Source organism: Boleophthalmus pectinirostris, unplaced genomic scaffold (assembly GCF_026225935.1).
Source record: "Boleophthalmus pectinirostris isolate CB_2022bp ecotype Guang Dong unplaced genomic scaffold, ASM2622593v1 HiC_scaffold_6, whole genome shotgun sequence".
NCBI lineage: Eukaryota > Metazoa > Chordata > Actinopteri > Gobiiformes > Gobiidae > Boleophthalmus > Boleophthalmus pectinirostris.
This window is the reverse complement of record NW_026571447.1, coordinates 26,426,644-26,454,276: the sequence shown is the minus strand read 5'-3', so window position 1 is coordinate 26,454,276 and position 27,633 is coordinate 26,426,644. Positions and strand designations below refer to the sequence as shown.

The 27,633-nt window shown below is 40.0% G+C and overlaps 1 protein-coding gene across 2 annotated transcripts; it reads left to right on the top strand.

Annotated features, from left to right (window-relative positions):
- The first annotated feature begins 785 nt into the window (after positions 1-785).
- LOC110171402 (metalloreductase STEAP4-like) lies at positions 786-27,633 on the top strand. 2 transcript variants are annotated; one of them, XM_020937110.2, is made up of 10 exons: positions 804-1,276; positions 3,698-3,805; positions 6,294-6,364; positions 6,481-6,568; positions 11,655-11,933; positions 13,077-13,171; positions 13,252-13,362; positions 16,235-16,277; positions 16,353-16,517; positions 26,988-27,633. In XM_020937110.2, exons 1-10 carry the CDS (start codon positions 1,052-1,054, stop codon positions 27,240-27,242), a joined length of 1,440 nt encoding a protein of 479 aa, XP_020792769.2. In that variant the 5' UTR covers positions 804-1,051; the 3' UTR covers positions 27,243-27,633. The 2 variants fall into 2 exon arrangements, with proteins under 2 accessions (XP_055019356.1, XP_020792769.2); XM_055163381.1 differs by lacking the exons at positions 16,235-16,277; positions 16,353-16,517; positions 26,988-27,633 and adding an exon at positions 13,876-14,703 and having other exon boundaries at positions 786-1,276.

Genomic DNA, 27,633 nt, shown 5'->3' with positions numbered 1-27,633 from the left:
TTTTATTATTAGTCTGGTTAGATTTTCAAAGTTCAGAATGTTCTGTTCCACATTGTGATGTTTAAGAGAATAACTCCGCCCAAATATGCAGGGGGTGTGTAAAACATGTGTGAATGAAACAAAACACAACTCCAGGTATGTTTCTGATGAGCGAACAACATTATATCCTAGAACAAAAAACAGTGTAAAATGTGTATAATTACCATGTAGTGTAGTCCTGATTTCAGTATCATTCTTTTTTAATATTGATATACAAGAGTAAGCTAAAATGAGTATTTTTTATTTTTATTTTTTTTACAGTGTAATTTGTAGTTTGAGTTTCTAACTACAGAAATACTTTCACTTACAGTTTTTTTTTAAAATGACCTACTTGTTGGGCAATGTTACTATGGTCTATTACTAATTCCTGATATCTCTGTGTTCCAATCTGCCCAGGAACATTGCACAATATGGTATGAATGTTTTGGGAACACTGATGTTTTAACTTACTGGATTTGACTATGAAAAATTCCCAGCTTCTCCCCTGTCCCCAATTAAACTCTATCTCTGGCACACTTTATGTACATTTCTCCTCCGGTAGTGTGGCAAAACCAGAAATCACAGTTACAAAGTTGAATAAGGCGGCTCTTGTCCCAGCTTGCATAATCCACCACAAATTACCATCTGCTTTCCAAGAATAAGGCCACCAGTGATTTCTTCCCAGTGTAACACACACACACCCGCACTTAGATCTTGGGGGGAGGTACAGCGCACAAAGAAAACAAATCCGTTCAAGGACATGTGTGCTTGTGTTGACAGTCAAACCTCCCTGATTTTGGTTGTGGACTTTCCCAGTTGAGTTCAAACCTTACCCTGTCCTAAAATGGGAGGGGAAAAGTCCAACACAAATACTACAGAGCACAGGGAACGCCGTCAGTCTGTGAGAGGAAAAGTGCTATGACAAAGATGGCTACATTTTGAAAACCTCCAAGACCTTTTAAATCCATCTCTCATAAATCTGGATATTTCAACGCATCGCTTATCACGGCTGGAGACAGCGGTTTTGTCAGACATGTCATCCGATAACATGAATGGAGAATTGAAAGTGTTGAATCCTGAGTGTCTTCCTCTGGCTCCCATGGGCGCAGGAGGAGGAGCAGCTGGGGAGACCCTGTGTATCTTTGGGACGGGAGACCTGGGACGCTCCCTGGGCCAGCGTCTAGTCCAGTCTGGTTACAGGGTGACGTACGGCAGCCGCAGACCAGACAACTGTGGGCTCATACCCCAGGGAGCTCAGGTAAAGTGCACATGAAGAGGAAATGTATCTAGAGGTGGCGATACAGGATGATAATGATGTTGTTGCAGGAAATATGTACAAAAGAGATGGTTAAAAAGAAGAATTTTACTTCAACAATGATATGTCTGAATTTTTTGCGCATTTTAATACATTTCTGCATGATCTGTTAAAAGAAAATTCAAAAATACTGAAGCATTAATTTTTTTTATCAATACTAATTAGGACTGGGTATCATTAAGAAGTTGCAGATATGATACATACCTCGATACACAGGCCACGATACGATACATATGTCAATACAGTGAGCTTTCAATTCAATATTACAATTCAGTTCAATTAAATCTTTATTAAGAACATAGAATATCTGGTTCATAGTATTAAAAAGAAAATAGTAAGAGTAAAAATATAAATACAGTGCATGTTATAATGTATACAGACAAGAGCACCAGTGTCTCCACAGCTCAGAGGTGAATCTGACAGAGGTCTTCACAGGACACACTAGAGCTTCAGTGTTTTGATTGCTCAGATTCATGGCTCTACACATGAATAAATACAACATCTGATTGTGACGACACAGGGTCTCGCACCACAATTTACAAACATTTCACTGGCGCTACAGAACCTCGGCACCTTCAGTAATATCCTCAAAGAGTCGTTATAGGCCACTGTCAAACTTTACATTACGATATATTTCAAAAACAATTCGATATGGTTCAATAAATGATACTAAATGTCTTTGTTAAACCATTTCATGTGCAAATTCATATATGAAACACAAACATTTTAATCCTCAAAACAGTGAAAATGTCAAATAATTGTGTTAAAATATAATAAAAAATACTCTTGGCGATATATTGATACAGCAGCCCACGATATTACTGTATCATCACATTAAACTATACGATATATCGATATTTTGATATTTTTGCACACCCCTAATATTGATACCACAACATTCCCTGGGGTGTGATGCTAACTGTAGGCTCTGCTCTGTCTGAAGGTTTTTAGACTTTAATCTATGTTTTACTTTTGCCGTCTAACTAGTCTCTCATAAAGATTTATAGTCACAATCTGGCTCGCATTAGTGAAAAGTTTTACTGATAATTACTCTCACCTTTTTGCTGAAAATCAAACACCTAAACGGGACCATGAATGCTCTTGAAAATGTGGCGTTTAGATCCATTTTGTGCTTTTTCTTGAGTTTTCAGATGATCTTACAGCTTTTTTGACAGTGTTTGCTAATATATGTGTTTTGCATCACCTTGGCAGCTCCCAAACATTCAGCCATTAGAGATACATGTACAACACCCCCAGAATGATGTCAGTGCAAAGTATGAATATCCGACACAGGCACAAATGAATGAGTCGGGTCATATTTAGACCAGTGTCAGCAAAGGGTGAGTGTTATAGATTTGAAGAGAAAGAGAGAAAGAGGCTGAGGTGACTGAGTTTTGCTGCTGCAGGTGAATACAGGGCAATGTTAAGGTTAGTGTGTGAAAAAACAGAATGACTCAGAGGAGGCGTTTTTTTTTTATAATGATTAGAGTGGAGTTTGTTGGGAATCAAAACAGCGTGTACTAACAGGTTTAAGCAATCAACAATAGACAGAAAACAAACTGCTAAACTTTATGACAGTTTGAAATTAAGATGGAATTATATCTATTGAGAAATAAATAAAATGTTCACTTCACCACATTGTTAAGAAAAGTACAGGCATTTTTTACTGCCATTGTGCCCTTTGACAAAACACATCAGCCATGTAACTGATATATGATTGAAGTTGAATGTGGCCGAGGCTTATTGAAAAGTGAACAAACAGGCAACGGAATTGAAAAGTATTTTTCTGATATCCATCTTATGAAATGTTCTATGATATGACATTAAACAGCTCCACCTTACATTTGATAAATTACAGGTGCTTTTATAAGAGTTAGACTTAAACAAACTTTACTGATCCACAAGGGAAATGTTTTGGACACAGTAGTTCACACGTCACAATAAAATAAAATAACAAAGAGAAGAAATATAATACATTCTAAATAACTCAAAGATACCTACAAAAACAAGCATTCTGAGTGTGAGCAGGGTTTTCTCCCCACAGATCTGACCTGTAACTTGGTCTGGTTTGGTCTCCATGAAGATAGAAAGGTTTAATACCATACTGCGAAACATCCAGACAAAGCAATAACATCTCCATGGAGAACAGTATTTGGTGGACCCTCCAACAGAAAAGTTACACAATGCACCTTTAAGGCTAATTACGGTTGAGTTGTGTTCCAATAGTAATGGTATATTTTGAAGGACCCTCTTGACTACTTCACACAGCTCACTGGTATCACAACAGTATAATATTAATTGTGTACTCATTGCTAACCTTGTCATGTGTTGATGTCTGTATGTTTATGTATGACGTGTGTGCAGGTGATGAACCATGCTGCAGCCGCCCAGTCTGCCCGAATCATCTTCCTTTGTATTCACAGAGAACACTACAGCTTCCTGCAGACTCTGGCTCCTCAGCTCAGTGGGAAGGTATGTGATCACATGACCAACATAGAGTTTAAAAAAACACATGTTTTTGATTGATGACCATGTTTTGAAGGGCCCATATTACCGTATTTTTTCCAGACTATAGGTCGCTCCGGAGTATAATTCGCACCAGCCAAAAAATGCGGAACAAAGTAGAAAAAAAACATATATAAGTCACACTTTTTGGGGAAATATATTTTATAAAATCAGAGACCCGGAACAGACATTTCATCTTGAAAAGCAAGTTCTAGTAATAACAATAGAACAGAGAACAACAGGTTGGATAGACTTCTGGTATGTTAGTCACACATGAACAGTTATTCAGATAACTATAGCATAAACAACATAACAGAACATGTTTACCAAACTCTCCATCTCACTCCAAATCACTAAATCCATTGAATTCTTCATTTTCTGTGTCACTTCTGCACGACATCCGGAGATTAACTATAGATCCTTGAGGTAAATGGAGCACTGCTTCCTCTTCTGCGTAGCTGTTGTCAGACTCATCATCAGTTTCATTTAGAATTATTCCGGCCTTTCTGAATCCCAACAGGATGGTTTCAATTGTCACTGAAGTCCAGTCTTTGTCGATCCATCCAGTGACTTCCAGGAAAGTTACATGGTGCCCCCGCCCAGTTGCTGTGAAGCTGTGTTTTCCACCAGTCCCTCACAAGTTTTTTGCTCACTTCATACTTTCTTTCTGCTGCTCGATTACCATTTTCGGCTGAATATGTCACTACTTGCAGCAGGACATCGGCTTTTTCTCCAGGAGACATGCACAGTAGAGCATGAAGTGACAATGGTCCAGGAGTAGCAGATACTGAGACGCGAGCCTAGAGCCTCGTTCGGCTGTCAGTGTGAAAATTTTAATATATAAGTCGCAGAACCACCCAAACTATGAAAAAAAAAAAGTGCAACTTATAGTCCGAAAAATATGGTACATTAGTTTCTGGTCTATGTTATAATGTTGTTTCCTCATCAAAAACATAAAGTTAGAGATGTTTTTGGTTTTATTTGTACATGTTTAACACACAACCCCTGCATATTTAGGCTTAGTTATTCTCTCAAATTGAAAACACTCTATTTCATCTTGTGATGTCATATGGTAATACAGGAAGTGCTTCACTGTATACATACACCATCACTACAAACATTTTGTGTATTTCAGCCCTCACATCGGCAATCTCCACTGTCCAAAAGGTAAAAAAAAAAAACTTTAACTTTAACTTCTGCCGCTACTATTAACTACTGCTTCATGACATCACAAGGTGGAACAGAGCATTTTGAGCCACAAAAAACACATCATAACTCCAGGTAGGTTGCCGTGATGATAAAGCTGACAATGCTAACGTGCACTTCCTGATTATCTGACAATAAAATTCTTTCTATTTACCTGTAGACAGCATACAGTGGACTTATTTTGACCTCAAGAGCTGTTAAAAATGTATTTCTGTAATGGAGCAAGACACATTTTGCTCAAATTATACATACCTTTTAAAAATATATTTTACTGCTTTCTTTATGTTGGGGCATATTGCCAAAGAAAATTCCTAGTTTATGATTTTATTAATCAACAACAGAAAAAATAAATAAATTCTAATGTAGATTTTTAGGGCAACATTTTACTAACCTGATTCACCAGTCGGTTTTACGAAATAGAAAATGTCTGACCTGCAGCGTTAGGATTTGTTTGTTAAACAGTAGGTGGATACTTTTGTTTTTTAACCAGTCGCTGCTATTTGGTCTTGACGTATGTAATGCGCCACTAATGGGACTAACTGGAATATTAAGCTTTTCCCAAATCCCATAGGAAGAAGGGCAATAACGTCTTTCCTCTTCATAAAATTCACCAAACATTCTCTTTGTTCTGGCTTTAAATCAATCTCCGGAAATGTTGCCAGCACAGGATGTATGGTTCTTCGCTGATTGGCTGGTGCCCGGACTCACACTTCCAGGGTTTTTGTAAACTGTCTAGTGCAGGGGTCTCCAACCTTTTTTCTCCAGTGAGCTACCTTCATGAAGCAAAAATGCCAGAGAGTTGCCAATTTCAGCAGTTGCAAAGAAACTGAGCAAATGTAAGAGCCATGGCGAGCCTTAGGTGGGGAACAGTTAGATGCTTATATAACATAAATCATTATCCATTTATCGGTCCACTAATTTCAGCATCAAAATTATACATTTACATGGTAATTAATCAAAATTGACTTTTTATTCACAATACACAGAATTCAGAAATCCCTTGGCGAGCTACAGAGCTACTTGGAAGGGGGTGGAGAGTTACTGATAGCTCCCGAGCTACAGGTTGGAGACCCCTGATCTAGTGTATTCCAATTCCTGACCTTGTCGCTGGGGAGAAATGAAAATGAGTGGAGGCACTAGGTGGCACCAGTCTGGCTCACATTTTACTCTATAAGGACAAAAAAAAGTATGATCCCTATACTTTTGTGTTGCATGTTAATTGATTGCTTCATGTTTGTTTGACCTGAAGGTGCTGGTGGATGTGAGCAACAACCCCGAGAAAGACATGTTCCCAGAGGCCAACGCTGTATATCTGCAGAGGTAAAAGGGTCCCATGTGATTAGAGTATTAGCCAGTGTAATGGCTTAATTCAGATGTCATGCGGTCTCTATTGCATTATGGAGCCCCATTATGCATGACGTTGTTTTGCATTACAGGCTGCTCCCTGAAGCATCGGTGGTGAAAGCCTTGAACACACTGTCTGCCTGGGGTCTGCAGAATGGGCCCTCAGATGCAAACAGACAGGTAATATTTTAAAGCTCTCATACCTCATAAGCTCTCATAGGCCTGTAGTCGACGTAAGAAACTGTTGGTCAACTAAAGACATGTCCTCCCGATTGATTAGTTGACCAAAAAGGGATGTGTGGCAAAGCTCTCAAAACTATTATGTAACTCTGTGTGTTTGACCCAAACTCCACTTACAAGATCAGACCTGCACCTGCAAAAAAAGTATTTAAATGAAGACAAATTAAACTTGTATTGTGAGTTTAATCTGACTTTTTAACATATAAGTACCCCACTGAATACTAACTCTCCATCTTACTCATGGACTAACTTCTCCTTTCTTCTCATATTAATTTGTGTTATTTTATCCTATTTACAACTCCATCCTCAAACCTAAATCAAAACAAACAAGAGAACAATAGCTGTAACCAGGTCAGATCCAGAGTTATGAAAGAACCCATTGTGACCCTGAATGGTTAGGCTAATACAGTATGACCCCACACTCAGTGCAAGTTTAATAGGCCTAACTAACTAACTAACTAACAGAAACTGCAAACAAGGAGGTTGTTAGTTTCAGAGTAGTTTCATTGTAGTTAACTCCTCCCTGCAGACAGATATAAGGAACCAGCGTCTGACCAGAACTGAAGAAACAGCTTGGATGAGCTGTGAAAAGTATTGGACCAAATAAACTTTTGTCCAGTTGACAAATTGAATTTCTTCTTTGCTGTGGATTCTACCTGGACGACTGAGGGATTTTTCACACATTCGTATTATAATCAAAAATAAAACAATTAGTCGACTAATATGTGTAGAATCCCTCAGTCGTCCAGGTAGAATCCATGCCAAGGAGAATTTCAATTTACCAACTGGACAAACATTTCACAGCTCATCCAAGCTGCTTAAGTTCTGGTCAGACGCTCATGGACACTATCTTATATCTGTCTGCAGGGAGGAGCTAACTACACTCAAACTACTCTGAAACTAACACCCTACTTGTTTACAGTTTCTGTTTGTGAGCTCGGCCTATTCATCTGTACTGAGTGGGGACATATTAGCATAATCATTCAGGCCCATAATGAGTGTTTTCACACCTCTGACCCTAACCTCACCACCCCTATTGTTCTCTTTGTTTAATCGACTAATACACATTTTGACACCATTTCATAATTGTTTAATCGACTAAATTACACAACATCTACAGCCCTACCAGTCAATTAAATTATTTTGAACATTAACCAATAATGAAGACTGCACTTTGAAGTCATGTTTTGTACATTTACATCACTTATTTCATCACTTGAAAGTAGAGATGAGGACTTTTAAATACTGTACAACACTATACTTGGTATATTTAGTATAAAAGGTCTCATATTATGCAAAATTAAGTCTTGTGAGCTGTAAGTTTATGTTATAATGTTGTTACCTCATGAAAAACATACCTGGAGTTGTGTTTTGTTTCATCCACACGCTGCTTTATTGGGCTGTCTGTGTCTTCTGCATCTCCCAAACTCAAAATGCTCTGTTCCACCTTGTGATGTCATGAAGTGGTTGTTTTCAAGTTGACAGCTACTTTTTTGTTCACTAGACATTGGCAAATCCACACTTGAAATGATCCAGATTGTAGTGAAGATGTGTATGTACGTGTATGGAGTTCAAAAGCACAGTGAGGTATTACCACATGTATTACCACATGACATCACAAGGTGGACCAGAGTGTTTTCAGTTTGAGAGAGGAATTCAGCCTAAATATGCGGGGTTTGTGTGTTAAACATGTGCGAATGAAACAAAATACATTATAATTTGATGAGAAAACAACATTATAACCAGAAAATAATGAAATATGGGCCCTTAAATTATAACTAACATACATCATTATTTTTTATTTTGTTTTTGATCTGAAATTTTGGCTGTTAGAAATTGCAGAACTCACAGTGACATTTCACCATAGCAACCAGCAGATTTTTATTTTTATTGATGAAAAATTTGGCATTTTTTAACCCTAAATGTAACCACAGAGTCTGAATTTCCTTACCACAAAATCATTTCCCAGCACTATTTTCTGAAATGTTATTCAAAAAGACATTTACTGGCATTTAAACTCACCATCTGGAAAACAGCAAAAATTTAAATAAAAACTATTCTAGCAGTTGTACATTTCCTAATTATGAATATTCGCTCTCCCTCTCTCGGTGGCTTAGTGTGGGCCTTTGTCTGAGAACTACAAGCTTCTCACAATGCTCTGATGTGTTTACACAGTGGGGTGCAGCCCAACACAAAATGAATAGAAAATATAACGGTCCAGATTACATTAATACCCTAACTGAAGTCATGATCAAATCCAGTCTGAGTCATTTAGCCAAAATGAAGCCTTGTGCAGCCTTATGTTTTTGCAGTGAATGCCGTCTCTGTATACTCGCCTTAAATCAATTAACTCCACTGCTGCTCTTGATGTAGTTTCGTCTGTGCTTTCTGTCTGCTGTGTGGAGCCGCAGACTACTTTTTAAATTTTGGTTTTGGGTTTGATCGCTGTGGTACAGTCCCAGAGGAGATCGAAACCACACAGGAGCGCTACATGTGTCTGTGGTGAGGCGTGTTTTAGATGACAGAGCGGTTATCTGAGTTACATGGACGTAACAAAAGTGGTATAGACCTGTGAATGTGTAAATCTCTCCAATTCTCAAGAGTCCAGACTATGTTTTTATTGTTGTCATTGTAAAAAGTTCTGTGAAATGGTTAAAAAATCAAATAAAACACACCGCCAAACAAAAATAACGCATACTGGATAGCATTTAGTTGCTAGCAATAGATATACACAATAAAATATTTAACTAAGTATTACTGACTTAAAGGTGCACTGTGTAACTTGTCTGGTGGAGAGTCTGTCACCTGCTTGATCCACGGAGATGCGTCTAGAATGTTCCACAGTATGACCACAAACTTAACAATCTCCATGGAGACTCACAAGCTAAATTACAAGTTAGATTTGTGGAGAAGCGATCCCACTCACAGTAGGATGGATGCTTTTTGCGATATTTTTGAGCAAATAATACCTGTAGTTGATTTTGTATTAGTTTAATATTTGTGATGTAACAATAACCAAAATATCGTGATATCGTATCGTTCAAAAGTCTCACAATAATATCGTGGGCTGTCACAATATATTGAATGACAAGTTACTTTGCTTAAATGCATGGTTTTATAGTAGCAACAGTTTATAAACATCGGGAACTACATATCCCATGATCAGTGTTGAGGAGTAACGGATTACATGTACCGGAGTTATGTAATCAGAGTACAAATTATGAGTAACTGTATTCAGTTACAGTTACTGTTTCAGTGAGTGGTAATTGGCTATATCTTTCCCCCTCTAAAACCAGGTCTAAAACCAGGACTAAACCAGGACTAAACCAGGTCTAAAACAGGATTTAACAGGTCTCCTCTTCTTCTATCAATAATATTTTTTATATGGTTAAGTAAAGTCTGGGCTTTTTATTTTCTTTTAGCAGACAAAACACCTTATGTTATGATGTCCTAGTCTTTGCTTCTCTACAGCAAATCAAGTAATCCAGATTATTCAGATTACATTACTCACTTTAAATAACTTAATGGATTACATTACAAACTACATTTTGGGGTCTGTAATCTGTAATCTGTAGGGGAATACATTTTAGAAGTAACCTTCCCAACACTGCCCATGATTCATTTCAGACATTGCAGACAATATAAAGTTATATGTTTTTTACTTGAATTCTTTTTTACAATTCTTGTCCTATTGCAATAAATAGTGCACCATGAGATACACATCGTGATAATATCGTATTGAGAGATTTGGATATTGTTACATTCCTATTTAATACTGTACTGTGGATAATTGAAAGCAAAGCATTAATATCTCTAAGGAGACAGGTTACGGACCATCTCCAGAAAAGTTACACAGTGCACCTTTAAGGTTAGAGTCCACTAAGAAGCTTTTCTGGAATGTTTTGGGTCACAGTATCGTATTAAATCTCTTTTTAATTAAATGTTTATTCAAAAATACCTTGAAAAAAAAAAAAAAAAAAAAAAAAAACTTACTATGAGCACTTGGGCTAGTGGTGGCACCGTCTTGTCTCCAGGGAGATGTTTAATGCCATATTACTGTGCAAACTTGCCAGAACAGTCTGTCAGATGCAACTCTAACCTGCCCCTTGCTCTCACACACCTTTTAGCCACCACAAACACAACTCTGTCAAATTTATCTGAGTTTGTGGTCTATAAAATACTTGATAATACAGATGAGGCACACTCTACAGAAACAAAACCCGCCCCAGCTTTAATAATGGGTCTCCTCAGGTACTGCTCTGTCATGACGACTCCCTCATCGTCACAGAAGAATGGGTCAAATGCAGAAGACAAATGTAGAGATAAATCCCGCACACTGTCTTATTTGCAAATTGTGAGATTTATTAGGACAAACTGTGCAAGGCCGTCATCAGGGAAACAGGTTTGTCTGATGAAGGCCTAGTGCCGAAACGTTGCTTGGTTTGTCCTAATAAATCTTATAATTTGCAAGTAAGATGGTGTGCGGGATTTTTCTCTATGTTTTCGGGCTGTTTCTCTCTTCCAATACACCCGTCTCCAGTAATTAATGTGCAAAGTTCTCATTCTTTTATAGAAGACAAATGTACAAATTCAAAATAGAACATAACTGCATTGATACTTTGCAGATGGCATCAGTATTCTCTAGGGCGTGTGATGCTAACTGTACGCACTGCTCACACTGAAAGTTAGTTAGACTTAAAACCGAGCTTTTCTTTAACATGATCTGATCAGAAAGAGCTGACTTAGTTGAGACTGCAACAGGTGAGATGATTTGAGCTGTTAAAAAGTCTCTCACACATGCACAAATCACTCGTATTGATCACAGGTTTCTGAAAACTTGTTGTTTAAATCTGTTTTGTTTTTCTTTCTTGAGTTTTTTTCAGATTATCTAACATTTTTGCATTGTTTACTAATGTGTGCATTGTGTCACCACGGTAACTGCTGAACATTCCATCATAGACATTCATTCGGAACACCACCAGAGTGATGTCAGGGCAAAGTACTGAGACATTTCTCTCACTTGCAGACGTTCATATGCGGGGACAGTGCCGAGGCGAAGCAGGCTGTATCGGAGGTGTGCACCCGTCTGGGCCTTTGGGTGGTGGACAGGGGCGGTGTGGGTGCATCCCAGGAGCTGGAGGACTTCCCGCTGCAGCTCTTCCCAGAGTGGAGGCTGCCTCTGAGCATCGCTGTGGGCCTCAGCGCTGTCTTCTTCATCTACCTGCTCATCAGAGACATCATCTACTCCTACGTGGAGGACGGGAAAGACACGTCATTCAGGATCATGGTCTCTCTGGCAAATAAGGTAAAAACATCTGCTGCTGTTTGAGGCACTTGAGTTACCATGAACAGTGATGTTCCAAACATTAATATAACATCAGCAGTACCAAGTTTTCTCAGTTTAAAATTAAAACAACAGGAAGGTTACTGTACAGCTAACTAATGTGGAAAAGACAGAGAATTATTTGATTGATTGATCATTGATCAGGGTTGCTTTATTATGGAAAAAGTCATCATGATTATTTTGGTCATTACTGAAATCACAATTATTCAAACAATTCTTTTTTAGTTACAGGATGCATTTATTCAGCATTTATCTCTCTCTCAAAAAAACCCAAAACAAAACAAAAAAATAACATTTTGATATTGATAATTTTTTGCTGAACTTTCAAATTGAAAATAAATATAGACTACAAACATGTACCTTAGAGCAGTTTTGCAATGTTTAAAACATAAAATGAATAAAATATATTTTGAACATTAAATAAGGCGTAGAAAAACATCAATATATCCAAAATAAACTATATATCCAGCTCTTCTACAATTTCTATATTTAAAAAATAAAATACATATACTTATTTATATTAAAAATATCCCAATATCTCAACTCAATTATATGAGTTTAGAGATCGTTTGACACACAAATTGAAATCGCGATCAAAATTCGATTAATTGCACTACGTTATTACTGATTGATTAATTATTTATTCTAAAACACATTATACTTTGCCAAGTTATACTTTACATTTATTCTGTAAATTCACTGGTGTAGTATGCTGTTTTCTGATTTATGTTATAATGTTGTTTCTCAATAATATACCTGGAGTTGTGTGCATGTTTTTGAGGAGGTAACAGCATGTATAAGATGACAATTGTCAATGTCAATTGTCATGACAATTGTCAATGTCAATTGTCATGACAATTGTCAATGACATGTCAATTCTGTGTAATATGGGATTTTTAACTGACACATGATGATCAGATTTCTTTTGTGAATGTAAACTCATGGAAAAAACAATCAAATTCTTGTGTTATCTGATTATTCTTGTTATCTGATTTTTACTGGCCATGTCCATGTACACATTGTGAGCCATGAGAGAAGGACACAGTGTTGTTTCTTGGTATAACTCTCTCTTGAATGTGAATGTCACTTGATGTTGTCTGACAGGTGTTCCCCATCGTGTCTCTCATCATGCTGTCCCTGTGTTACCTGCCTGGTGTGATGGCTGCACTGCTCCAGCTCCACAGAGGGACCAAGTACAGGTGAGGCGGCTCGCGGTGACAGAGGAGAGGTTTGAAGGACAGCGCAGTGTGGTACAAATGAGCGTGTGACTGTTGTGCAGACGCTTCCCGGACTGGCTGGACCGCTGGATGCTGTGCAGGAAGCAGATGGGACTGGTGGCGCTGGGTTTGGCCTCTCTGCATGTGCTCTACACGCTCATCATTGGCTTCCGGTGAGTAACAGGTGCACAAACTCCACGTGTGACTGAAAAACTGTGGTCTGTGCAGCTTCACTACTAATTATTATATAAGTTTGAAGTTGCATTACATCACTTTTAAAGGTCCTATGTTAGGCCTGTTTACCCAAGAACGCTTGCGGGTAAAAACAACAAAATATTTTATCTGAAGTGCCTTTCGTTTAGACGGTGACAACGTTTTTGGGGCTTAAAAACTCAAAAATCTGAAACCACCCTCCATAGTGGAAAAGTTGAATATGCTCCACTGTAGTGTTTTCGTCTACACTGCCCAAGACGCAAAACTCTGGTCAGATCTATTCACTTTGCGTACATGTTTACGTCACATACATACAGTACACAGAAACAAACATGTTGGATCATTTCCATGCGTCAGACCTTCAAGCTGCTATGGCGGCTCTAATAAACTTACAGGAGGCATCGCAACAAATGTAGAGAACATTAGTGAACAGAGAAGGTTCTGCAGTTACCTCTATCATATTCTGGATGCAGGCGAGTCAGACGGCTATGGACGAGACCTGGAGAAGTAGCTGATGAAAATGCGTGGCTTCAAACCCTCCATATGTCAAAAGATGCCCTTGATTCTTTAAGTACAAGCATATCCATTCGATTTCCACACACTTTTGCGTCATCGTATACATGCAGATTTCCTCCCCAAAAAAAAAAAAAAGTGAAGACACGACGCCACTTTTGCGTCTTCTGTTCAGACTGTCATCATATAAATATAGCCTTACACAAAAATGACTCTTGTGAGCTTTAAGCCATGTTATAATGTTATTACCTCATGTGACAAAGAGGGCCTTTGTCCCCATTTTTCACTTTAGTTCAGTTACATCTATCTATATCAACTAAACAGCTAAATAATAACTATCCCGGGTTTGTTTTATTTAGTCTTTGTTTAATTGATCACATTCACACAGTTACTTTAAATTCATTTTATTTGGTTATATCCCTTCATTTTTGTTTAAACTTACCACCTTACCTGTGACTCCACATGGTCTGGGAACAAAAGAGGGGGCGTGTCCTTTGGCAGCCATATTTATAGGCTCAGGGGGAGGTGTTGGCCCAGACCATGTGGAGGGAAGCCTCGGAAATGGTTCTTTGTTTTATCAAATGGGTTATTAGAATTTTGGTTTCAGTGTTATCTAGTTAAATTGGAGCACTGTTCAGTTTAAAAGGGGGATTAGGCTTCAGAAAATAATTTAAGGCAGCACACCAGTAAGGAAAGGAAATTGCTACAGTTTTCCCCGTAAGCTGGTGTGAACCCAGGGGGAGGGACTTCCTCTCTGGGGGGTATATAAGTAGAGGCAGTTTAATCAATAAGTAGGTCACCATCAGTGCAGCCAGGTGCTTGTGGGTATTTTCTTTTGTTGCGTTATTTTCTGTTGCTTTTGTTTAGTTAAGCACAGTTCTTTTTTTGTAAATTTGTATATAATTTTGCCCACGACTTGGAAGGATCCAATAAAGAATTTGGTTTGGTGAAGGACAACTTTGCACTGGACTCTCATTTTGACCACTTGGGCCAGCTTCCCCACACCTCATCAAAAACATACGTGGAGTTGTGTTGAGTTTCATTGTCATAAGTTTGAGTAATCCTTATTATTAGTCTCTTTACATCTCAAAAACTCAAAATGCTCTGTTCCACCTTGTGATGTCATGTAGTGGTAGTTTTCATGTTTACGGCTGCTTCTTACCTTTTGTCCGGTCGAGACTGGCAATTCCAGGGCTGAATTTATCCAGATGATTCTAGTGAAGGTGTGTGGAATTTAAAAACACAGATGAGCAAGTGTTTTATGTTTGAGAGAAGAATTCATCGTAAATATATAGAGTTTGTGTGTTAAACGTGTGAATGAATCAAAACACAACTCTATAATAACATAGATCCGTAAATAGCCTAATATATTTAGTTTAGTTTATTAAAGGTGCACTGTGTAACCGGGGGGGTCTGCTACTATGACACACAATATGGTGTTAAATGTATGTAGGGCCATGTTCAGACTGCAGGGCTTAATGCTCAATTCGGATTTTTTTTTTATGAAATTAGAATTTTTTTGCGAGGTCGTTCACATTTTCAATTAAATGTGACTTGTATGTGATCTCCAGTGTGAACTTTAAACGCCCCAAAAAGCGTTGGAGGACAAGACGACGTCACACACAGAGAATGTGCTCACTGTTTACAGAAGTTGCCTAAATGCTGGGCTTGTCTCCCAAAATATGGTCCAGTTCTTGGTAAAATAGAAAGGTTACACGTCCATGACTGCTTCGTTTGTTTAAGTCTTTAGACTCCTTGTATTTGGCTCCATGGAGATGTGCCTAGAATGTTCCACAGTATGGCCATAAATTTAAGAATCTCCACGGAAACTTGCAAAACAAATTACAGTTTGAATTTATGGAGAGGAGACTGATGTTTTTTGAGATATTTTTGAGCAATAAATAACACGTGTAGTTGCAAGACAGATTAGTTTAATACCATACTGTGGACAATTTAAATCAAAGCATTTACATCTCCATGGCAACCAACAAGATGTAGGCCTTCTCCAGAAAAGTTACACAGTGCACCTTTAAGTACATGTTTATCAGTTCAAGTACTGCCCACATAAATGCAATCAAGTGTAAATGATGTATAGTGAGTTATCTAACTTTACAGCATATTTATTTATCATTTTGTTTGTTTAGTTTTGTTTTTATTGATTGACTGATTGATTTTGACTGGCTTTTTTAGATCTGTATATTCAAATCTGTGTAGTAAAATACATTTTCTATTTTTACATTGAATCAAAAAAGAAAGTCAGAATGTCACCAAATTCTAATCAAATTCTTTAAATATCCCTTATCCTCCTTTTATCCCTAGATATTACGTGAGGTACAGAGTTGGTGCAGGCATTATATCACAGGTAAGCCAATATCATTTTACTATAGATGTGTATATATAATAATACATTTTAATAAGCAGCTGTCTCTTTTTTAAGGTCTTAAAAAACCAGACTACAGAGTTTTCCAACATCTTAGCATGGCGCACTGACTCTTACTACTCCGTGGGGATCCTTGGCTTTGCCCTGTTCATTGTTTTGGGCATCACCTCTCTGCCGTCTGTCAGTAATACCCTGAGCTGGAGAGAGTTCAGCTTCATACAGGTAAGAAAAGAGAAATAAATTGTAATAAAAAGACACTGTATGTTGCCTGCACTTTTACATTTTTAAAAAAAGGTACTATGATCACAACTGAGCCATGTTACCAGTGCCTAAACCTGCATACAATATACATTTTCTAATTATGGACCTATGTTACACTATTTTCTTTTTTGTCCGATTGTTTTCTCATCATAGCATTCCTGGAGTTGTGTCTCTCAAACAGAAAACACTTTGTTCTGTCCACCTTGTGATATCATGCGATAATACCAGAAGTTTTCCACTGTGTTTTTAAGCTCCAGACATGCTCATTGGATAATTTCAGCCCTGGAAATACAGATTTCTGTTTAACAAAAGGTAAAAGGTAGCTGTTAACTTGAGCTACAGCTACAACTACAGCTTCATGACCACACAAGGTGGAACAGAGCATTTTGACCTTTGGAGATGTAGACAGACTAATAATAAATGATTACTCAAACGTGAATGAAACAAAACACAACTCCAGGCATGTTTTTGATGAGGCAATAACATTATAACATGGCTTAAAGCTCACAAAAGTCAATGTGTAACCCGTGTATCAATTGTTCATTAGTTTTTCAATGTAAAACCAAAAATAAGAAAACAAAAAATGGGTAACAGTGGTTTCCCGTATTCGTGACTTCAACTGCGATGCCAGTCTTTTGTGTTTTTGTGTTTTTTGCGTCGTATACAGACTGAATCAGGACTGAATCAGGTCCGACCAGACCGGAACCAAACCGGGACTGAGACAAGAACCGAGACCAGGATTGAGACTGGGAACGGGACCAGGACTGAGACCGGGACTGAGACTAGGACTGAGGCCGTACCAGGACCAGACTATGGTTGAGACCGGGACAGACCAGGGCTGAATACGGTTCAGTCCTGGTTTAGTCCTGATTCAGTCCTGGTTCAGTCATGGTTTAGTCGTGATTCAGTCCTGGTTCAGTCCTGGTTTAGTCCTGATTCAGTCCAGGTTCAGTCCTGGTTTAGTCCTGGTTCAGTCCTTATGCGGCACAAAAGTCCAGAATCGCAATTTAATTCACGATAAAGGGAAACTGCTGTTGTCTGTCTTTTTCCATTATTAATTTTAACACAAAATTTAAAACTGAAATAAAATAAAAAATCGTTATCTGTTTTTTTATTTAGGTTTTGGAGACAAATAATGAAGAAAACAGTTGTTTTTTCATTTTCTTATTTTTGGTTTTATATTGAAAAATGAATGAATGATACACGGATTGTTATCTCGTTTCTTTCAGTTTGACTAAAAATACCTTTATAATGAACTGATTGGACAGGCCTAAATATTTGCCAACTTTGCACAATTCACAGACAGTTAAACTCACACAATGGGTATGTAAATCTTACTTACAAGCAAGCTCTACTCCAACAATGAATACAAACAAGCTCATTGGGAAATTGTATACAAAACGACTGATTATCTCACCTACTCAGTGTGGCTTTGAAGTGCTCGAAATGACAACCAGATTGATGGTTCAGTTAACACAAAGGAACACACGCACAATGTTGAAGAGGCCCGGCTGGTGTCCACTTAAAGGGACTCCTGGAGGTTTTGGAAAAGTCTGCGCTGAGATTTGCTGTGTATAACCTCCATCGCACATGTTTATGCTCCAGGCTGTTGGGGTAGCCAGTGTCGAAATACACAGAGAGAGAACTGGCCCTATAACAGAAAAACTGGTTCAAGTTGGTGCAATTGTTCAGTGATTAATTCAAATGCCAATAGTAATAGTAATAGTAATAGTAATAGTAATAGTAATAGTAATAGTAATAGTAATAGTTATAGTCAGTGGCAAAGTTAGCAGTTTAGGGCCCTAGGTGAACTTAAATTTGGGGCCCTCACTATAAAAAAAAAAAATAAATAATAATAATAATATATATATATATATATATATATATATATATATATATATATATATATATATATATATATATATTATTGTTTTTTTATATATATATATATTATTGTTTTTCCCCATTTGAATTATGATGGATTGGAAACTTGTCTTATTAGTTAGGCTATATCCAGTTAGTTTAGTTAGTTAGTAGTTAGTTTATATCCATTACATTGCTCTCATTTAATGTTATATTGAAGCCTTTAGTGGAACTGAGGGCATTTGGTTGGGGGCCCCTGTCACAGTTCTGCCTTTTTGTTTGTTTTCCCCAGTCCAGCTCCGTTTGTCAGTCTATTCCGGTCCTCCTTTTGTCACCTCCCTCCTTTCCCTACAGCTGCCTCTCATTCCGTAATCAGCCCAGGCCCAGTCTATATATACTCCCTCTTCTCCCTCAGACCTTGCCAGGTTGTAGACCTGTAAAGACGTACTCTCAAGCTCCTGAAAACCTGAACCCCAATTTCTGAAACCCCTGTATTACCCCTGAATCTGATCTGTTTGCAGCTTCTGCAATTCTGTGTATTTCCCTGTTTGTTATCCCTGTTCCTGAGTTTTCTCCCAGTTCATTTCTTACTAGTGTATTTCCAGTCTTGGAGGATATTTCTGTTCACATTTTATATCATACATTCCTCTGTTATATTTTCAGTCTGAGTAATCATTATACATTACCTGTTAGAGGACACGTTCTGTTATTAACTAAGAGTTTGTTGCCTGTATACTTGTGTTGCATTTGAGTCCAATTTACCTGCGTGATAGTACAATCTGGCCAGCATGGACTCAGCACATGAGGAAATCCCTATGGAGAGGCTTGCCAAACTTGAAGAAAGCCTGCAGCAATATCAGGCCGAGTTAGCTTGTGCTGCTAATGCAACTCGTCAGTCAGCTGCAACTAATGAACAAAACATTGCCATGTTGACAGCTCAGATCCAGCAGCTGGCAGTCACTGTCACCCAGCTAGTCTCTGCAGTTACTCCCACTCCTCCCAACCCTGCCCCGCAACCTTCAGTTGAACTGATCACACCTGGACCAGTTTTTGAACCCAGAGTAGGAACACCTGAACATTATGGGGGGGACCCTGAAGGGTGCAATCAATTTTTGATCAACTGCTCCATTCTCTTTGCCGTACAGCCACACACATTCTCCACAGAGAAAGCCAAGGTGGCATTTGCCATCAATCATCTTACGGAAAGGGCGCGGCTTTGGGGGAACCGCAGAATGGGAGCGCCAGACAGCTGCCTGTACCTCTTTTGACTCTTTTGCCAACGAACTCCGTAAAGTGTTTGGTGCCATGTCATCTGGACCCGATGCAGCTGGTGGTCTAATAGGATTGCGACAGGGAGCCAATACTGTTGCTGATTATTCAATTGAATTCCGAACCCGGGCCCTTCAGAGCCAGTGGAACGCTGCGGCTCAAACTGACGCCTACCTTTTGGGTCTCAACGATTATATAAAAGATGAGCTCGTTTCTTTTGATCTCCCCTCTGATCTTGATAATTTGGTTGAACTGGCCACCAAACTGGATCGCCGCATCCAAGCTCGACAACACGAAAAAAGACACAAACTTCCTGAACAGCGACCTATCACACGTCCATGTCCCCCTTTAGAGTCAGTTAGTCACATTACAGCTTTGCATGATGGAGGTCTTGAGCCCATGCAGGTGGGCAGAACGAGTTTTTCTCCTGAAGAGCGGCTTCGCCGCCGTCAGGGGAATCTGTCTCTATTGTGGGAAGCCTGGCCATTTTGTTTCCAGGTGTCCAATAAAGGGGGCACGCTCATCAGTAGAAAGGGGAATACTGATGAGTCTTTCCTTCACACCTTCCCCTGTAAAACGTCCTCAGATTCAAGCCCGTCTGTTGCTTAAGAGTGGTACTCACAGTGTGACCACTCTTATTGACTCAGGGTCTGACATTTGTCTTATAGACAAGAATCTGGCTCAGCAGTTAAAGATTAAACTTGTTCCCCTTCCGACTCCTGTACCTGCTAATGCTCTGGATGGCAGACTTTTGGGTTCCATAACTCATCGCACTGTTCCTGTTCGTCTATTACTGGCTGGCAACCACCATGAAACCATCCAGTTTCACATCCTGAAAACACCACAGTACCCAGTAATCCTCGGCTTCCCTTGGCTTCTCCGTCATAACCCCCATATTGACTGGTCTACGGGTTCCATTACTAGTTGGAGTCCATCTTGTCACCAGATCTGTCTCAACCAAGCCATTCCACCACTGTTGCCCACCAAAAACTCTAGTCCTCCACCAGACTTGACAGGTGTTCCTGAAGAGTACCATGACCTCAGAGAGGTTTTCAGCAAGACCAAAGCTACATCACTTCCTCCACATCGTCCTTATGACTGTGCCATTGACCTTCTGCCTGGAACTTCTCCGCCACGTGGTCGTATTTACTCCCTCTCTGGACCTGAGAGAGAAGCTATGGAGAAGTATGTCACCGAGTCATTGGCTGCTGGAATCATCCGTCCCTCTTCGTCCCCCGCCGGTGCGGGTTTCTTTTTTGTTGACAAGAAAGACAAGACACTTAGACCTTGCATAGACTACAGAGGCCTAAACAATATTACAGTTAAAAACCGATATCCTCTACCACTCATCTCATCAGCTTTTGAACTTCTGCAGGATGCTGTTATATTCACTAAGCTGGACTTACGCAATGCATATCATCTTGTCCGGATCCGGGAAGGGGACAAGTGGAAGACCGCCTTTAACACACCCACAGGGCATTACGAGTATCTGGTCATGCCATTCGGTCTTACCAATGCCCCTGCCGTATTCCAGGCTCTGGTCAACGATGTCCTCCGTGACATGCTGAACAAGTATGTTTTTGTTTATCTCGATGACATCCTGATTTTCTCAAGGTCAAAGGAGGAACATGTTCATCATGTCCAGAATGTCCTACAGCGTTTGCTTGCTAACTCACTCTTTGTCAAGGCAGAGAAGTGTGAGTTTCACTCCTCGTCAGTTGCGTTTCTGGGGTATATTATCGGTCAGGGGAGTGTATCCATGGACCCGACCAAGGTAGAAGCCGTTGCCTCCTGGCCTGTTCCTGAGACCCGTAAGAAGTTGCAACGCTTCCTGGGGTTTGCGAACTTCTACCGACGATTCATTCGTGGCTACAGTTCTGTTGCTGCTCCCCTTACAGCTCTCACTTCCTCCAAGGTGCCCTATAGGTGGTCTCCAGAGGCTGATGCAGCCTTCAAGACTTTGAAGATCCTCTTCACCACTGCTCCTATTCTCAGAGTTCCAGATCCAGAGAGACAGTTTGTGGTTGAGGTTGATGCCTCAGATGTGGGTGTAGGGGCTGTGTTGTCACAGAAGGCACCCGATGACCTCAAGCTACACCCCTGTGCTTTCTTCTCCCGACGCCTGGCATCAGCAGAGAGGAACTACAACATTGGAAACAGAGAGTTGCTGGCAGTGAAGTTGGCCCTAGAGGAATGGAGGCACTGGCTTGAGGGATGCAAGATTCCGTTCCTAGTCTGGACAAATCACAAGAATCTTGAGTATCTGCAGTCTGCTAAACGCCTTAACTCCCGACAGGCTAGATGGGCCCTGTTTCTTACTAGGTTCAATTTTACTCTGTCCTACCGTCCTGGTTCTCGCAATGCCAAGCCTGATTCGCTATCCCACCAGTTTCTACCTCTGTCAGCCTTGAGGAACCTGAAACCATCCTTCCCAAGTCCCATATCGTGGCCACTCTTACCTGGGAGGTTGAGGAAAGAGTTAAGGCTGCCCTGGAAGATCAGCCTGGTCCCAGCACATGCCCTAATAACCTACTGTATGTTCCACAACCTCTCAGGTCAGATGTTCTGCAGTGGGCTCACAGTTCGAAACTTACCTGTCATCCTGGGATCCAGCGAACTAAGGAGGTGCTGCGTCAAAGATTCTGGTGGGGTACCTTGGACGAAGACACTAAAGATTTTGTGAATGCCTGTCAAGTGTGTAATCAGTCTAAGCCAACTCACCAAGCACCTGCTGGCCATCTTCTTCCTCTTCCTGTTCCTCACCGGCCTTGGTCCCATATCTCCCTGGACTTCGTCACTGGCTTACCTGTTTCCAATGGACATACCACCATCCTGTCTGTAGTTGATCGTTTTAGCAAAATGGCCCATTTCATTCCGCTGGTCAAACTTCCATCTGCTAAAGAAACCGCTGAGCTCATGTTGCAGCATGTTTTTCGGCTACATGGACTCCCCACTGACATAGTCTCTGATCGGGGTCCACAGTTCACCTCCATCTTCTGGCGTGAGTTCTGTTCACTTCTAGGAGCCACTGTTAGCCTATCATCGGGCTATCATCCTCAGTCCAACGGCCAGACGGAACGAATTAACCAACAGATGGAGACTGTTCTGCGCTGTATGGCCTCTAGGAACCCTTCTTCCTGGTCCAAGCAGTTACTTTGGGTTGAGTATTCTCACAATACTCTGAAAAGTTCTGCCACTGGTTTTTCCCCATTCCAGTGTGCCTATGGTTACCAACCACCCCTGTTCCAATCTCAGGAAAAGGAAGTTTCTTGCCCGTCTGTCCAAGCTTTCATAAAGCGCTGCCACAGAACCTGGAAACAGGCCCGGACTGCTCTGCTCACCTCTGCACAACGCTACTCTGCTTCTGCCAACCGCCGCCGTTCTGAAGCTCCTGAATACCAGGCTGGCCATATGGTTTGGCTCTCTACTAAGGATCTACCACTCAGGGTGGATTCCAAGAAACTAGCCCCTAAGTTTATCGGTCCGTTTGAAATTGAGAGGATGGTTAACCCAGCGGCTGCACGTCTCAAATTGCCAAGAGCCATGCGGATCAATCCTACCTTCCATGTGTCTAAGTTGAAGCCAGTTAGAGACAGTCCTCTTGCCCCTGCCTCACCCCCACCTCCGCCTATTCGTCTGATTGATGGGGAACCTGCGTACATGGTCAGGCGTCTGCTTCGTTCCAGAAGGCGTGGTAGGGGCCTCCAGTACTTGGTTGACTGGGAGGGGTATGGGCCAGAGGAGCATTCTTGGGTGCCTGCTAGTTTTATCTTAGACCCCCGTCTCATTAAGACCTTCCATGAGCGGCATCCAGAACAGCCTTCAAAGGGGTCTACGAGTTCTCACGCGGTTCCTTCTACTACCCTGGGTGATCCGTCTGAGGACTCTGACCCTTCAGAATTATGCTAATGATAGTTCTGCCTCTGGTTTTAGTTATAGTAGCTCAGTTAGTAGTGTGTTTGTCCACTGATCCGAAGGTTGCTGTTATTGTGTCCTTGGGCACAATAGTTAGTAATAGTAATAGTAATAGTAATAGTAATAATAATAGTAATAGTAATAGTAATAGTAACTGCTTGTATTATTGTAGAAGAAATTGACCTACAATCCTACGGAGGCACCACAACAATAGTGGTCAGTGTCCAGACAACTTTAAGCTATTACCATTAAATTGGTAAGTGATGTTATTATGTTGTTGTAGATTAGTACTGCTGTGGCATTTCTAAGGTATAAAGAATAAACTGAGAAGTCAAAGAGTCTTACTTAGACATAGACTTAGACAAACTTTATTGATACACATGGGAAATAATTTGGGCACAGTAGCTCACACATCACAATAAATATAATAACAGAGAGCAAAAATATAAATGGTAATAATAATGTCTAAATGAGTAGCAAAAAATATAGAAAGAGACAGGTGTCAAATAAGATAAATGTAAATAAATGTAAATGTACAGTAAAATAGAAAGATGAGTAATAAAATATAAAATCACAGCTTTATAAAAGAGGTCATAGGAAGACAGTGCAACAATGATATGATGATTGACAGGACATAGGGTTATCTGTTACATAAGGGTGAGTTGCTGTACAGTTGTAGGGAGTATGGTATGAATGCAGTCCTGCTTTTCTCACTGTTTGAGCAGAGCTGTAGGAGCCTGTTGGAGAAAGAGCTCCCTCTGTAGTCTGGTGCAGTGGGTGAACAGGAGGGTCCATGATGAAGAGCAGTTTGTCCAGTGTCCTCCTGTCCCTCACTGTGACAAATGTCTCCAGCTCATAGTCGATCACATGACCAGCTTTACAGATCAGTTTGTCAAACTGCCCAGTGTCCCTTTTACTGGTGGTGCTCCCCCAGCAAACCACAGTGAAGTACAGGGTGCTGGCCTCCACAGACTGGTAGAAGATCTCTAGTTACTTGCTGCACACATTAAAAGACCTGAGCTTTCTCAGGTAGCCCTTCTTATACGCAGCATTACCATTGTCCCTCCAGTCCAGTCTGTTGTTCACCTGGACTCAAAGGTACTTGGAGCAGTCCACTATTTCTACCTCATGGCCCTGGTAGGTGATGGGCTCCACTGGTGTCCTCTTCCTCCTGAAGTCAGTCACCGGTTCCTTGATCTTGTCAGCATTCAGAAGCAGATGGTTTGCCTGGGACCACTCCACAAAGTTTGCAATGAGTGTCCTGTCCTCCAGCTCCTGTGCCTGTCCCTGACAAAGGCGTCTTTCCCTAGTCTAGTGGTCATAACAAAGCATACAGGACTTTTAAATCCCTTGGGGTGGCACATGGAAGATATTGAGCCACATGGCCATAGGTTAAAGACATAACACCATCTTACAAGGACAGGTCAGCACAAGGCTGGGTCATTAGCAGTAAAATAACATGTGAAAAACAAGTCAGAACCGGTGAAGACACAATTATAAGGATACATAGAATGGGCGCAAGAGGCCCCTCGCCAAATGGCAAAGTACAAGTTTGATTAACAAAAGATTATACGTAGTGAGGTAATCAGCAGCAGCTCAAGGGTCGTCCATGGACCCCCTTTATGATCAGAAATCATAAGGCATAAGAAATAATAAACTTACAATACTTATATAAGTGTCTGCATAAGTGATTAAAGATGATTATTGTAAAGATTTCATTTACAATAATCTAATGTAATGGATTATTACAGTTACATACTTTTGTAATTCATCAGGTTACTTCATCACAACCATCAACACTTATTAAATTTTTTGAGTGTACACTTAAAGTACAGAAAATGAGGTGGTCTGAGAAAACAAATTTGGGGAGATCTTAAACTGCCATTGAGCATTTTAGTTTGTGTGTTGAATAAGAAGTTGTGAAAGTCTCAAGTCCATATTGTCTTCCATTTCAGAATTAGACCTTAAAACATGTAGTAGTATTTATGAGTTGTGTAAAACTCTCCAGTAAAACAACAGAAAAGTGCAACATCTGCGTTTGAATTGGTCATTGCTGCAGGTACCGCACTTTTCTTTTAAATCAATGAAAAAAAATAAATAAAAAAATGTAGTTACTGCAACTTTCACAATCAAGATGTCCCAAAAAACAAGAGAGAGTTGAGCCATTAAAATTTGTCACCAAATAAAACAGATGCTAAGAAGGTGGTTTTTGGTCTTAATTCAATTTTGACAAAATTATTGCTGCATTTTTCCTTTGTAGATAAGAATTGCCAATGTTTCTTGAATGAAAGGTAAAAGGTAGCATAAATTTATGAAGTGATGTTATTATTTTGTTCCAGATGAGTGCATTAGACAGTAATATACTTTTGCCTTTCATCAGGGTGCTTATATAAGAAGAGAAATGTTAAAATGTTAATAATGAATATAAGGCATATATTGAAATAATTTACTGATATATAACTATAGTACAACATTGAACTTTCAGCCACTTCTGTTGCTTAAATTACAGCCAGTCAGTGCCATCATAAGTGAAGTCCATCACCATGAGCTCAGAGTCCAAACATACTAATAAATCACTTAATTACTAATAATGATACATTCTGATAATGCAGAAGAAATATTTGCATTCTGAATTAAGGACATGCCTGGGTCCCAGTAGGTCCTATGAAAGTAAGTGCACCTCAAAAAAGGCCAGGGAGTCAATGTTTCTGGTGCAGAATTTAGACTGCTGAGCACTAGTTTGTGCTCTAGTCTGTGTGGAAAGGATTCCAGTCCTCTCTTGTGCTGTCATCACATAATAAAACAATAAAATATATCTTTTTACTTCTTTATTTGACCCTCCTTAGCCTCCCTCTATCGCCCTTGTCACAAACCTGAGGTGTTTACCTATTTTCCACTTTGACCACCCTCACAGCACCTCTCTGCAGGAAACACTCATTCATAAATGGAACTGGGTCACATCCCCTCCTCCCCTTTATTCCAGCCCAAATTAGAGCAGCTCTTTAAATGTTAAGTTATTCATCAAATGTAATTTGGAGAGCATACATTATCCTTGGCCGTGGCTGCTGGGTTAGTTCATGTGAAGTGTGGAGACTACATGTTCTTCAGAATGTAATAAAAGTTGGAGTGAAATGAAAGGAAAGGCCGACACTAAGGAATATGTGCTTAGTGTAAGTGTGTGAATTTATGATTACTATAGTTCATTTCCTCTGTGTTGACTGACTCTGCACTATTCAAACTGAGTAATCTGCTACATAAAACTGTAAATACATCAGCCACAAGGATCTGGGTTTAACTTTAAACAGCTGATATACTGTAGTGAGAAATATATTGAATATTGAAAATTAGACATTTGAGAAATATGTGCTCTCTTTTGTGTTCCAGTCCAAGCTGGGCTACGTGACCTTGTTCCTGTGCACCTTCCACGGTTACCTGTATGGATGGGACAAGTTTCTACGACTCTCGTCCTATAAATGGTACACTGTGCCGGGCTACCTGCTGTCCCTGGTGGTGCCCACAGTGGTGCTGGGGCTGAAGCTGCTGTTGCTGCTGCCATGTGTGGATCGCAGGCTGACACGCATCAGGAGGGGCTGGGAGGACACCCCACAGGACTCCTCTGAGCGCAAATTATTAATTTAAAATGAAACACATCAACATGAACAGACACAACTCTTGAACTTATGCCCCCGACTGTCCAGCACTTTCTTCAGGACTTGCATCCCTGGTGCATGAACAAGCTGTAGGCTTATGTAACATGTCCCACGGTGACATCAGGACGCCCATCCAGAACCACAAGTGTGACAGTCTATGTCCCACCCCACATCAGAATGCAGGCCTGGGCAAACAAGTATGCAGCAGTGCACAGGACAACACCATCACATCATGTGATGGTGTGAAGAAGGCACAGAAAGAAACACAAAAAGCAACTTTACAATAAGCAAATGCTTTTGTTAATGTACTTATTACTGTTTTTGTTTTGTTTTTTTATTTAAGAAAAAATAAATAAATAAATAAAAACAATTAAACTGTT